This window comes from Leiobunum rupestre, chromosome 6, assembly GCF_980474605.1.
Source record: "Leiobunum rupestre chromosome 6, qqLeiRupe1.1.hap1, whole genome shotgun sequence".
Lineage (NCBI taxonomy): Eukaryota > Metazoa > Arthropoda > Arachnida > Opiliones > Sclerosomatidae > Leiobunum > Leiobunum rupestre.
In genome coordinates this window covers 23618472-23631099 of record NC_143389.1, presented here as the reverse complement: position 1 = coordinate 23631099, position 12628 = coordinate 23618472, and the positions used below count along the sequence as shown (strand labels likewise).

The 12628-nt window shown below is 34.3% G+C and overlaps 1 protein-coding gene across 1 annotated transcript; it reads right to left on the bottom strand.

Moving 5' to 3' along the window:
- Positions 1-1664: 1664 nt before the first annotated feature.
- LOC149940437 (dynein regulatory complex subunit 11-like) lies at positions 1665-7820 on the bottom strand. Its single transcript, XM_090179256.1, has 7 exons — positions 7816-7820; positions 7422-7612; positions 5619-5902; positions 4573-4750; positions 3706-3827; positions 2192-2308; positions 1665-1766 (listed from the first exon to the last, which is right to left on the bottom strand). The coding sequence occupies exons 1-7, from the start codon at positions 7818-7820 to the stop codon at positions 1665-1667; spliced, it is 999 nt and encodes a 332-aa protein (XP_090035382.1).
- Positions 7821-12628: the final 4808 nt, after the last annotated feature.

The window sequence follows — 12628 nt, the reverse complement described above, 5'->3', positions numbered from 1 at the left end:
AAATGCATTGCGAATGGTCAAGGGTCTCAAGTGATCACAATTACCCCACCCCCCTATCACACTTGCCCCGCATTTTGGGTGTGATCAGTAACAGAGTTAAATTAAATAATTAATATTTATATCACTATTTAATTGATATTATATTTGATTGCGTGGTTGTGTAGGATAAAGCGGCCGTATTAATGGTACCAATTCTTAATAGGGTGCTATTTTAGTTTCAGAGTAATTTCAAGTAAACGCCCAAAAAATATTTTGATCACACTTACCTCCATTGACCCTACCGTTTTTTTTCTTTTTAATTTTGACCGGAATTGCATGCCATAGCAACCCACTAACACTAAATTGGTTTTCACTTGCTGAAAACTAAAATATATTTTTAATCATTTGCATGCAACAACTAATACAGAAATAAACATTAAGGGTGAGGTTGAATAGCCGTATTCCTCCCCCCGCTAGTGGAATATGCCAATGCAGAACACTAAACAACAATACAGAATACGACTAAACAGGAAAGCTTATTATTTAAATAAAATTTTGTGTAAGCCTATAAAAGTTAAATAAAACTAATAAATTATCGATTAAAAATCTTCGTTTAAAATCAGGGGTATAAAATATCTTCTTTCCTTTTACCGAGCTGGTTACTTTGCTTAAACATTTTTAAATGAGGAGAACTGCGCACTCGAACGCTTTCTTATATACTCTTTATCCTATAAAAATATCCTTACTATAGTGTAAAAAAGATAACAAACAAGTTTTTAAATCTGAAAAGCTTTTTTTTTCTATTTCTTGTACCTAATAAAAGACAGATAATAATAAAAATTCGCGGGACGTTTACTTTTAGCTTCCAAACTTAATTTTTGAATAAAATTTAATTATATTTATGGAGTGTTTATTTCGAATTTAGGAGTTGTGGTCTTTCTAATTGTTACTCATTGTAGCAAGGCAGAACTGCCAAGTCGAAAAAGCAGAAAGTGGCCCTTAGGGCAAGAAATCCCGTTCTATGTTTGTTTTTCCGAAACCAGTGGTTTCATAAAATTTATATATACGTACCAAATTATTAGGGTGACATTTGTGGCTTATTTAAATTTACGCTGATGTATAGATAACTTAATTTCGAGTTAGGGACACAACAGCTTCTATAAAATGCTTCATTAGGTTTATTAAATCTAGTTATATCGACAAAGGCTAAAATATGTTTGGATGAAATGAACTTAATTAAAATTAGATCAAATTATATTTAGAAACAAATATGTTTGGGTTATAAAACTTAATTAGGATTGGATGAAGTTATTTCATATCCAGAATGAAATAACTTTGATTTAGATTAAATCAAGTTATAATCCAAAAGGGTTAGGTATTTCTGATCAAATTATCTTGATTAAGATTGGATAAAACTATTAGCATAGGGAAAACTTTAAAATTTTAATTTCTCATTTCAGTAAAATACAGTTGCACATTTTAAGGTTATGCCATGTTTTCGAGAAACCCCAATTCAGGTCATGTTCGGTTTTAGACCGGAATTCAGATTTTTAAACCACATAAAGTTGTTTCATTTTGTGAATCAACTTTATTTTATATTCACGATAACAGACCTCGTTGTCAGTGAGCCATTGGAGCCTTTAGCATCTAACGCTGTTCTTAATGAAATTTTATTTTATAAGAAACTATTCTTCAACTTCTTTAACAATTTCTTCACTTTCCTCTAAGGATTGTTTCTTTAAAAGTTTTTGTTTCTTTTTCCCCAAAGACGTTTTACAAAGCCAGTTCTGAAAATAAAACACAAATATGTCTTAACTGTTTGAACCACTAGAGAAATAACAGTTTGCATATAGCTTGCCCTCATTCAGGATGCTAAGTCCCAAAAACGAAACGACTAACGTGTAATTCTAGAACACTAACTAATTTGTGCAACTACAGGAGGTTAATAATGCGCAACGTGTCAGTCTATTTAATCTGTTTGACTTTATCTACAAAACAGTAGTATTCCTTAAAATTTGTATACATAAAAAAATGTCGAAATTTGTATTTGTATTCTAAGTTTTAACTATAAATTAAACTTCTAACTTGTAAGTCTAATTAATATTATCCGTAAGACGCTTGGAGGATTTTACTTAACATAGTTACAATATTTGAAGTGCTTGGTGGTTTTCTGTGGCACAGTTTACAGATAAAAAATAATTGTTGAACGAACCTGGAACATTTCTTCTTCTTTGCGGAAAATTGGATCGAACTGATCAAGCGCGTTTATGAAGTCACTCAGCATTAAAGGATATCTCGCCATTTGACCGACTCTCCGGGTCGTCAGTACCTGGAACGAAACAACCAGATGGTGAAGGACATTTCCGTTAATTGAAAGTTAAATATCAACATGTTTCCAAAAGGCAACGTATAAATCGGCTTTTAAAATTGGGCTTACGTTTATTTTAAATAAATATGTGGCTAACGTAATATAATAGACATTTAAAAAATCGTTTAAAATACGAATGAATTATATGATTATTTAAAAATAACGCCTTACAAGAAGATCGTGTCTGTTTATCATGATAGAATGAAGTTGTGTTTGGAGGGAGCTATGCTTGTGAAGTGGAACGAGTAGACAGAGTGTGCTGAAGAAAAGCCACATGATATTTGAATAATATTTTTCATCATTTTCTCCTCTATCATTCTCTTTTCTTGTATCTCGACCAGTAGCGCAATTTAGAAATATAAGGGTAGACTATAGCCTGGCTGATATTTCCAAGTAAGTATTAAAATACTTTTTTTCCTCGGCTAATAAGTCTAGTGACTCTAGTGGCAAGGCAACATGGCGGTAGTTGCTATAATAAAAAAAGGAACTTCAGTTTTTCGATAATAAAGGAATTTCTGGTTAAAATGATTGTCTTTGTGGGATTTTGAAAATCAAGTATTTTAAGCCCATTTTGCTTAAAATATTTCAAAAGGCGCGCTTTGATAATTTTATTTCTTTCTTGTCCCGATATAATACGGTGCTCAAAACCATTTACACTAGCAACCAGATTTTTCACACTACCAAATACCAATAGCGGAACGAGGGTATAAAAATCTATTAGTCTAGGCCAATAGCGTTCGCTTCACCCAGTGCTACAAGCTGGGATCGAACCCGGTTGCTTGCTGCGAGGCGAAAGTGCTCACCACGCCGCCACCCCACCTTTCCTCGCTGTTGCTATCGATATCACAAAATAATCGATTTGAGTGAAAAATAATTTCAACACAAACCAGATATCTGAAAACATTTCGGTTATAAAAGTTTCTTTTGTATGCTGTGTTATCCGTTTAAATCTATCTAAATCGCGATAAACGTTTGTGCGATCAATTTGGCCAATCGATTTATCAGAAGCCTTTAAAGAGACTAATATAAACGATACGTCGATGCAGCTGCTATGAAAATGAAATCTCTCTCGATCGATATCCCCCTCGAATAGTAAACCATTTCGCCGAACAATGTCAAATCAGCTTGGTACATGTATCTTATTGACCAGTACCATAAACTCTGACTTCCCCAGACGCGATTAAATCAAGTTTCCACATGATAAATTTCTATTTTTCGCAACAATCCATACGTAGCGATTCTTTTGCGCTCACTCAAATAAATCATTGGATTGGAAAACCTGTTATAATTTTATTTTACTATGATTTTCCCAATTATTTAAGTGGTTTTTATAATACAAGTTTTTTAATTATTTTTACCTGCTTAACAACTTGGCTGATGGTTTGTGCCGAAAATCCATCAGACAATTTAGTGAGAGTACTGAGGTCTAAATCCTCTTTGGCTTCTCCTCCTTTCCTTATAATCACTTCTTTCCACAGCGCTGAAAACATTCAGAAATTTCAAATAAGTCAAAAATGCAAAAGGAGATAATTTTGAATTTTCTTCCTGATTTATATTTTAGATCTCAAAATATTTCCCTATAAATTTTGTACGTACGGTTTGATACTAACAGGAATCTTATTTGCGCCAGCATTAAATAAAATTTGATGGCTCAGAAGGGGCCGAAATGTAATCTTAATGCAATCAGAATGCAATCAGAATGCAATCAGAATGCAATCTTAATGCAATCAGAATGCCATCTTAATGCAATCAGAATGCAATCTTAATGCAATGTTATTATAACGTTAATGTTATTTTAATATAATCTTAATACAGGGTGTATTCTTTGCTCTGACTGGCCATTTTTCTCAAAAGCTTCAAGAGTTACGAAATTTTTAGGGTATTATGTCTAGTCAGAAACTCAGAAACATTTGTCCATTTTTTACGTTTTTGAAAAATTAATTTTTTGGGGGAAGCTAGTGCTAGTTAACAAAATTTATTGAGAAAGTTGTACAGTACTGTCGGTTATGTACAAAGAAAAAAATTCAATTGAAAAAGACCAATTTTTCACGGAAAAAAAAGTTGTCCATATGGGGCAATTGTCAGTCTGGCGCGCAAATTGAGCAAATGTCTTAAAATAGGTTTCTGCATGTGATTTATTTAAATGTAAAAAATCTGAGGCGTACTAGTAAAACATCTTCTATTGCTTTTGCGCAAAGGTCGGTTATATTTAATTAATACTTTACTTTTTCTATGAGCGTAATCCGGCTTAGGGAAATAGATGATTTTCTGATAAGTCGAGCCAATCGATTTGACGTCGCTTTCGAAGGGGGCGTTCGTTATCCCAATAACGAGAATCCGATCATCCGTAGTGATTCCGCGGACCAATTTCGGAAGGTCTTTCTTCAATTTTTTCGGGTCCGTCTGAAACAATTACAAAATAGCCATTTTCAAACGACAGATGAGACATTTTTAAAATAACCTTAAATCTATTTTATAAAACGTAATTGGGATGTTAGTTTATGGAAATTCAATGGGTCCGCCATTCTTACAAATCTCGTACACTCGGACCACAAAAACCGTTAGGAGTAAAAACGCGAACAAGTAAAGAGACCAAGAAGTGGGGGAGAAAACTAAGCTTTATTGGGGGAAAATATATTAAAGACGCGAGGCGCGAGACGTTAACACGCGACAATAAAAAGAGAATACAAACACGCGATAAAAAAGGGGGGACTACAAAAGCTAATGCCATAATAATTATAATATAATAGTGATAATATCCAAGGCACCACCCTAGGCCCAAGTCATCTAGCGACTTTTATTGCTTTCAAATACGTGGTGGCAAGCCTTTCATTCCACGCGAGCCAACAGCTCCCTACACTTACTATTACCGTTAGCCTCCACAAGTTTTCATGGAAGAGCAATCAAGTGTTTTAGTTCAATCACTTGGGGTTCGTTTTGCACCCTCTTCGAGTGGGAAAATAGAACCCCTAAAAAGCCAGGGCCTCTGGCTCGCGGATAACAAATTTACCTCTATTCCTTGAATTTATTTGCAAATTCGATTTCAATTTTGAATAATTAATTGGATTTAACATTCCAATAATTATTTCAAAGTAATAAGAATTAGCTCCTGGGGGATTTGTTTAAGCTGCCCTTACCCTGTTGTACTTATCCTATCGAATTGGGATTGGTGCGCTTTAAAAATTCCTTACCCTATCGAATTTGGATTGGTGCGCTTTAAAAGTCCTTATCCTATATCGAATTTGGATTTGGCACTTTAAAAATTCCTTACCCTATCGGATTTGGGAACTTTTTTCAGGAACGTTTTCTCAGCTTCTGCCACGAATATTATCGCTGGTTGTAGAAGCCTCGATACTTTGTTGACGAGGTGCATTAGCATGTTGAGGCCAGCTTTTCCCTGATACTTCCCGGCAATGTTCGTCGCTGTTAGGTCAAATAGCACTGAGCCAGTGGCCTTGCACACTTCATACAGAATGGCCTTTTTACCGTTTCCTTTCGGTCCGACCATCAATACTGACCGCACGAGCGGAGCATTCTTGTGTATTATTTCACTCCCTAAACATCAGAGAATTAAACGTATCACATAAAAAAACCCATACAAGTCATATACCTCGGTACCCGATGTGAAATAAATACAAAATATTTGAAAGCTCAAAAGTAAAATGTCTTTCTGTAAAGTAACCCAGCTTTCTGGTTTTTCTGTAGCTCTTACGGACTCACTGACTCTTACTGGAGTCGCCAGAGCAATTTCATAATCAAGATCTGTCATTTGACGTAAGAGCTGATTTTTATATTTCTACTTTTTATTCATTTAGAGCTGATTTTTATATCTCTACTTTTTATTCATTTAGAGCTGATTTTTATATTTCTATTTTTTATTCATTTATTGCTGATTTTTATATTTCTACTTTTTATTCATTTAGAGCTGATTTTTATATTTCTATTTTTTATTCATTTAGAGCTGATTTTTATATTTCTACTTTTTATTCATTTAGAGCTGATTTTTATATTTCTATTTTTTATTCATTTAGAGCTGATTTTTATATTTCTATTTTTTATTCATTTAGAGCTGATTTTTATATTTCTACTTTTTATTCATTTAGAGCTGATTTTTATATTTCTACTTTTTATTCATTTAGAGCTGATTTTTATATTTCTACTTTTTATTCATTTAGAGCTGATTTTTATATTTCTACTTTTTATTCATTTAGAGCTGATTTTTATATTTCTACTTTTTATTCATTTAGAGCTGATTTTTATATTTCTACTTTTTATTCATTTAGAGCTGATTTTTATATTTCTACTTTTTATTCATTTAGAGCTGATTTTTATATTTCTACTTTTTATTCATTTAGAGCTGATTTTTATATTTCTATTTTTTATTCACTTAGAGCTGATTTTTATATTTCTACTTTTTATTCATTTAGAGCTGATTTTTATATTTCTATTTTTTATTCATTTAGAGCTGATTTTTATATTTCTACTTTTTATTCATTTAGAGCTGATTTTTATATTTCTATTTTTTATTCATTTAGAGCTGATTTTTATATTTCTATTTTTTATTCATTTAGAGCTGATTTTTATATTTCTATTTTTTATTCATTTAGAGCTGATTTTTATATTTCTATTTTTTATTCATTTAGAGCTGATTTTTATATTTCTACTTTTTATTCATTTAGAGCTGATTTTTATATTTCTACTTTTTATTCATTTAGAGCTGATTTTTATATTTCTACTTTTTATTCATTTAGAGCTGATTTTTATATTTCTACTTTTTATTCATTTAGAGCTGATTTTTATATTTCTATTTTTTATTCACTTAGAGCTGATTTTTATATTTCTACTTTTTATTCATTTAGAGCTGATTTTTATATTTCTATTTTTTATTCATTTAGAGCTGATTTTTATATTTCTACTTTTTATTCATTTAGAGCTGATTTTTATATTTCTACTTTTTATTCATTTAGAGCTGATTTTTATATTTCTACTTTTATTCATTTCATTTCACAGAAACATCGATTTAGCGTGTAATACCTTAAAACAAAGCAAATTACAAGTTGATTATCACGTTTACCTAATGGAAGAATACAAAACTCCTTGATGCTTTGCTGTATGTCGAAATAAGTAGGATTTTCAATGAAATTCCTGGACAGGAAATCGTGGTGTCCAACGGGATCGCAAATGAAACCCTCGTCGCAACCACCGCTCGGAAGCTCTTTGATTATTTCTTGGTGCACCAGTTCTTCAACCAACGATTCCAGGGTCCTAAAAAGTGGTTCAAAGTAAATTAATTTAATTTAAATATGTAATGATAATAAAGTGAAAGTTTGATAACCGCTCGGTATGAGATATTCCCAACGAGAATATTAACGGTTACATTATTTAAATTGGAGGGCAAATTTTCCATACTTAAAATAATAACTCATTAATTTGCCAGGAAAGAGTTCACGGGATAGGAAGTAAGTTACCTCATTTCCGAAATTCCCGTCATCCACTTTAAATGGCAACGGATGTTAAAAAGCGGATTTTGAAAACGTCCAGATATCTTCGCGCGCATTTGTCTTTGACAATCTATGGTTTAGTTCGTGCAAGATTTGGTTTCCATGCATGGTAGCACCTAGGAGCAACAAACACAGCACCCGACATAAGGAGAACGCAACCCGTCAAAAGTCGTGGATTTTCTTGCGTACGTTTTTCATTGGCTAGACACTTTAGCACCTGCTGCCGTCGGAAGGGGAAAATTCGGAAATTGTCTTCCCCCGCCCGTAAAACGTTCATCGTAAAGGCTCGTGACGCTCGTCCAATGAAATTCGTACACAACCCTTCGTTAGCGTGTTTAAAAACTAGCTGCGTTCTCCTTGTGTTTGTTGCTCCTAGGTAGCACAAAGGATAAAATAATTTTCCATTTACAGTCGTTTAATAGGTGTTTGTATAAAATACGGGAGGTCACGTGTAAATGTTTTTTTCTACGTCACTAGCAATAGTTATTGAAGATAGAGAGCACGCGCTCGAGTCGATCAAGATTTTGGAATTTGAAGTCCACGTGCCCAACGCGCGTGCCAATAAAGTACTAAAAAGCTTAAACTCGTGATGCCGATTAAAATAAGAGTTAATTCTTTGGGCGCGCACTCTGGATATATTAGTATGCGATTTTGTGCGCATTGAAAATAAAAAGAAGCGCGCGCTCAAATACTTTAAGCTTACCACTGAAAGTAACCAAATCATGTGAACACCGGACTTTTTTCTGAATCACGTTACGTGAGAAACAAGATCTCATTGAAATGTTTTCTATTAAAATGTTCAACTTCTTGCTGACGTCATCCTTTCTGTGTTATATTTATTGTTAATAATAATAATATTCAGCTAGGCTAATACCCAAGTCACCACCTTAGGCCTAAGTCATCAAGCGACTTTTAAAGCCATTAATCCAGGTGGCTGGGTTACAACGCGTACGAGGGTGGTGGCAAGCCCTTCATGGCACGCGAGCCAACAGCTCGTCACACTAACTATTACCGTTAACCTCGACAAACTCAACGCTTAAGGAGTAGTTCCGAGTTTTCACCCAGTGGGATCGAACCGGGCTCCTCTTGCTGCGAGGCAAAAGTGCTAACCACTCCCCACCACCCCACCTATAAGGTTGGCTAACGGGAAGAAGAGGCGTGTCTCGAGCTTTTGATGTCACAAATTCCAGAGAGAGAAGAAACAAGATTCCCCGCGTAAGGAAAATTCATGTAACTTTTGGCGCGACGCAATGCGTGCAAAATTGTTACAAGTATTAAAGTGACTCGCACTTTTCATCTATTTGAAAATAAATATAGATAAAAAAATAATTGAAATAAATGATTATTTCTAAATAAAATATAATTTATATTTAATAAAATATATTTATATATTTAACTAAATCGATACCTTTATATCAAGGTTCGAAAAGAATGCTGGCCGCATTTACATGCTGGTTTAAATAAATAAGGCGTTAGTCAGACAAATGTAAATATCATATGAGCCCTACCGTTTTAATAGATCCGCAGAGGACTCTAGAACTTGTGACGTAGTACGCTCCTGCGCGCGTCGCAAAATAAGAGAGGCGATCGCCTCGATACGCTGAATGCACCCCCCTTGATAGTGATCGGTAATTGCTGTAAAATAGTACCTGTCTGGCGTCAAGTCTTTTTCCTTTTTCCCTTTCTTGGCACCTCGCTTCAACTTTTTGCTCGGTTTCGATTTCTTCCCTTTTTTCCCTTTATCTTTATCTAAAGCCTAACGACCAAATAAGAAGTAATTTTTTATTCAAATCAATACTTTAAAAATAGACTAAAAACCAAGTATTTCTCGGCGCCCCCACAGCTTCAAAAAAAGAATTTCCATATTGGTTTTTAACCTCGTTTATGGGCCCCCTTTGGCTTATGTGCCCTGTTGCACCGGCCTAGTTACGGCACTGGCCTTTACACAAATCTCACCCCTTATTAATCAGATGAACTAATGGACTGAATATCCCGCAAGTTTATTGTTACGTATCAAAATTCTGTGCTGAGGTAGTTTTACAAAAGCTCTCGCTAGAGTTAAAGGTTTTTAAGTCAACAAGCTGTTCTTACCTGTTTCAAAGTTTCAATGTCGTTGTTAATAATGGCGTTCACTTGTTCTTTGATGGCATTCTCGAAAATATCCATTTCTTTTTTCTCAATTTCAAGTACATTCAATTCGGTATTCATCTGCTCAGTCAGATCCGCACCCCACGTTTCTGAATAAGACATTTCCAAATTTTGTTTTATAATTTTTGTGCTTTATGAAAATCGCATTTAATCAACGCCATAATTTCTTTTAATAAATCCGGATTAAACCAATTAAATACTCTAATTTGGAGTTATTGTAAATGCCGGTATTTCTTTTGAAAAAACCGTAGCGGTTAATGCATTGCCCCTTCAAAAATGTTATTGGCCCAACTAAAACAATTCGTCCCTTCATCTCTTATTATTTCCTCGTGGGTTTATTTGAAAAACAAATTACCTTGGAAAATCTTAAGCTGTTGCAATAAAGAATCGACAAATTTTGACGGTTTCGGTTTTGGCAGAACAACCTATTATAGAAACAGTTGTTATAAGTATTTTTTTTGAGATCTTAGTGGTTTACCGGTGGCCCCTTCTCAGATAATTAGCCAGATATTCCCACAGTAGGTCGATTTCACTCTATTAGTGCGTATAAATTCTTGGTAGCAATTCTGGTTTACTCCATAGCAATGACTAGAAATAATGTTAATGGCCCCAGTAAGAAATCCAATGCAAATTATTGTGAAAATCCTGCACGTTGTTCTAAAAGACAAGTTTTAGTCCTAACGTGGTTCGATGTTGAATAAAATACCAAACTAGAGGTTCCAACAGTAGACCAAGGTCGACATTCGTCGGTTTCCCGAGCATAAAAGTTATCAGTGCGGCAATTTGATTATAAACTGCCTAGGACTGATTACTTATAGTTTGTCTAATGTATTTTCCCGCGTTTCTAAACAGTGGCGAACAATTTCAAGGCTATTTCAACCCTCGGAAACTAAATTACTGAACATAATTGGTCCCCTCCAAAAATCCGGTTGATCTCTCCATTTGAAGAATTCGGTATTCACTAAATTGACCGTTTTATTGCAAATAAGTCATTGTCTTAATTCAAATAATTTAAAAACACACATTACATTGAGTTGAATGTCATCTTCGTTTGGACCGGGTTTCTTTAGTTTGTAAGTCGGGCGCTCTGGCTTTTTGGTCACGGGTTTCTTAGATTTCTGCTTCTTTTTCTTGCCACCTTTGCTCTGTTTTAAACGAATTTTATTATTAACTTCATGGTGTAACAAATTGGTGTAAGAATTTAGTGTTTCTTTAGCATTTTTAGAAACTATAAAATACGTGTGTTTACTCCTTTAAATTCATCCGGTGAAAGATCGGCCATGCCTTGAGTGAACTCATCGTCTCCTAGCACGGATTCCCTTCTTTCTCCTTCATCCGGCAAAATTAGATCTGGTAATATGCCTTCGTTCTCTCTGTCAAAGAGTTTTTATTTGTGGTTCAAGTTCACCATATTACTGTTATAAATATTAATCTCTTAATGAAACCCGAATATTTGTATAAGTTGTATTTGGGAAGAAATTTCACCGTGCTAAGGAAAATACAAACCACCAAAGATTGTTTGTGAAATTCTCAAGAAAAAGAATGATTCCCGCCATTTATATCGACTTGAAACAGAACCTACCCAAATGTACTTCCTAATTGTCCATATTTTTACTTACAGGCAAGAGGTGAACCAGTCTCTTTTCTCGTCCAACATTTTCTCTGTAACGTTTTCCGTATGCTCCTTTAGGTTTTTCCTGGTTTTCTCAACCAAATGGTCGTAGTCGGCAGCCATTTTCTGAAATACTTCTCGTCTTCGCTCCTTCCACCGCTTCACTTCGTAATCATTGCATTCTTCCTTCGTTTCTATCTTTTAATATCGTGTTCATATATAACACTTAAATTTTTGATTCGGAAATATGGTTATCAAAATAACCCAAAGAAAAATCTGTAGTTACCATCCCCAAGATTTTGTGCTCTTCCGCCCTATGGCCACGAACGTACTTTCGGAACTTGTACCCTCTCCAGACCTAAAAAATATATAAAACAATTTGGATACGTAGCTTCGATAGCTTACTTGCAAAACGAAATTTTATATGAAGCAAATCGATTGGTAACATGCAGAATTATTTTACTTTAAGATGTGTCATAATTTGTATTTCTTTACCTATCTTTTACTTTGATTTTTTTGCAGAAGGTTAATGTTTTGTTATGTATTAGAAACTGATTGAAAGTATTACAATTGATTTAGACAAAGCTCAGAAATAAACAGGCAACAGCTCGTAAAATGATAAGTTGATTTCCATTAATGCATATTCTATTTACATTAATCTTTTTCAAAAATAATTTCAGCAATTTAACCCTCTTGTATTCTCAATATTCAATTAGACGGAGTGGCGAAGGGGATATAGCACTCTTGCCTCACAGAAAGAAAAGCCAGGTACGATCCTAGCTTGTGGCACTGCGTTGAGTTTGTTCTATCCCTGCTGGTTAGGCTCTTCGGTTTCCCCTTTCAAAAACAACTGGCCGACGTTAAAGGCAATAGTAAGTGTACGGAGCTGTTGGGTCGCGTGGTTTGAAGGGCTTGCCACCACACTCCTATGCATTTTAGACCGGTCACCGGTAATTTTCTTCACAAGTCACTAGTTGACTTAGGCCTATATGGTTTATTAATTTGATTTATTTATTTTCA

Excerpts from the sequence above, each read along its gene's own strand:
- LOC149940437 (XM_090179256.1), bottom strand. Across the intron at positions 4,751-5,618 it reads AAGTTCCCAAATCCGATAGG|ACGGACCCGAAAAAATTGAA; the intron begins GTAAGGAATTTT and ends TAATTGTTTCAG. Across the intron at positions 3,828-4,572 it reads GGATTACGCTCATAGAAAAA|CGCTGTGGAAAGAAGTGATT; the intron begins GTAAAGTATTAA and ends GAATGTTTTCAG.